Source organism: Vicugna pacos, chromosome 35 (genome assembly GCF_048564905.1).
Source record: "Vicugna pacos chromosome 35, VicPac4, whole genome shotgun sequence".
NCBI classification, from domain to species: domain Eukaryota; kingdom Metazoa; phylum Chordata; class Mammalia; order Artiodactyla; family Camelidae; genus Vicugna; species Vicugna pacos.
Genome location: NC_133021.1, coordinates 32,924,881 through 32,926,417, shown reverse-complemented (window position 1 = coordinate 32,926,417; position 1,537 = coordinate 32,924,881). Strand labels below are relative to the sequence as shown.

General features: G+C 57.5%; 1 protein-coding gene across 1 annotated transcript; it reads left to right on the top strand.

The window, feature by feature from the left end:
* The first annotated feature begins 506 nt into the window (after positions 1-506).
* UCN3 (urocortin 3) lies at positions 507-1,270 on the top strand. Its single transcript, XM_006220144.4, has one exon. The coding sequence runs from the start codon at positions 550-552 to the stop codon at positions 1,048-1,050; it is 501 nt and encodes a 166-aa protein (XP_006220206.3). The 5' UTR covers positions 507-549; the 3' UTR covers positions 1,051-1,270.
* The last annotated feature ends 267 nt before the right edge of the window (positions 1,271-1,537 follow it).

The window sequence follows — 1,537 nt, the reverse complement described above, 5'->3', positions numbered from 1 at the left end:
CACCCTTCTTCATTAAGTATTTGGTTCAACCAAGAACTTTTCCACTTTAATTTAATCATTCACTTAACCTTGATAAGGTAGTTATGGTTATCCCCAATTATCAGATGAGGAAATTGAAATTCTCAGAGGTCAAGTAGTCCGTCCACAGCCCTCACGCAAATCCGGACCAAGTTGGAATTTGAACCACCATCTGTCTGACTCCAGAGTCTGTGAGGCTTTCCCTAGGGGCTACAAGCCCAGACGTAACTGGTTCATACGTTTGGATCATTTAAACCAAGGATCAGTCATTACCACGGGCAGCTGAGGGGCTTGTCAGAACACAGGTTGCTGGCCCCAGAGTTTCTGATCTTCTAGTTCTGGAGCAAGACCTGAGAATGCTTTGCATTTGTAGCAAATTTCCACAGGCTGCCACTGGTCCAGAGACCGCACTTGGAGACCTGCTGAGGCTGAGCACGAACAAAGCCCTGTTAGATCTGAGCCCATTTCCCACCAAGCCCTCAGCCCCCATCACATGCTTTCCCACGTCGCTCTTTTCTGCTGCAGGAAGAGATGCTGATATCGGCCCACGTCCCGCTGCTGCTGCTGCTGCTGCTCCTAGGGGCCCCCCGGACGGGCCTCGCCGGGAGGTTCCACAAAGCCGGGTCTGTCTTCAGCTGCATCAGCACAGCCCTGTCTGAGGCCAGGAAGAGCCCGCTGGAGGACGCACCCCTGCTGAGTAGGAGAAGCTTCCCCCACCTGCCCAGCCAAGACCCATCCTCAGGAGAGGACGAGGAGGAGGAGGAGCAAGACAAGGAGAAAAGGGCCTTCCCTGGCTCCGGCGGGGGCGGCGCAGCTGGGAGCACCCGGTACAAGTACCTGTCCCCAGCGCAGCTCAGGGGGCGGCTGTACCAGGACAAGGCCCAGAGTGACCGGCGCACCAAGTTCACGCTGTCCCTCGATGTCCCCACCAACATCATGAACATCCTCTTCAACATCGCCAAGGCCAAGAACTTGCAAGCCAAGGCGGCCGCCAACGCCCACCTGATGGCTCAGATCGGGCGGAAGAAGTAGAAGCCGAGGCTGGAGGGACAGCGGCCCATCAGGGACCAGAACGGAGGTGGGGGGGGTGGTTTGCACTTGGAGGGACCAGTCCTGTTTCACGGGCAGCTTCACACTCAACCCCTCTACCCTCTTCCTTCCTTCCCCAGCCCCACTCCCCGCTCCTCTGTGACACACACACAGCCGTGCAGGATTTATCCCAGCTCCACCGCCACAAGGCTACTGACGTCTCTCCCCATATTCTGTCTCCTTTCTCCTCCCCCACGACGAGAGGCAAAGGTCACGCTTCTCCCTGGTGACCCCCTCACCTGAGAAGAGGCAAGCAGGGCTCCCCTCCTCCCCGCACTCCATCCCCAGCCAAGGCCGGAAGACGAGGAAACACACTGCTCACCATCCGGCCACCAGACCCCTTCCCCACCCTCTCGCCCCCATTAAAAAGTGGCTCCTTGAAGCTCTGTCTTGTTTCGGTTCCTGGTCCTTCAGTTGGCTGCTTTCCGGC

What these genes read in the sequence shown, in the direction of transcription:
- UCN3 (XM_006220144.4), top strand. Translation starts at nt 550, where the DNA reads ATGCTGATATCGGCCCACGTCCCGCTGCTGCTGCTGCTGCTGCTCCTA.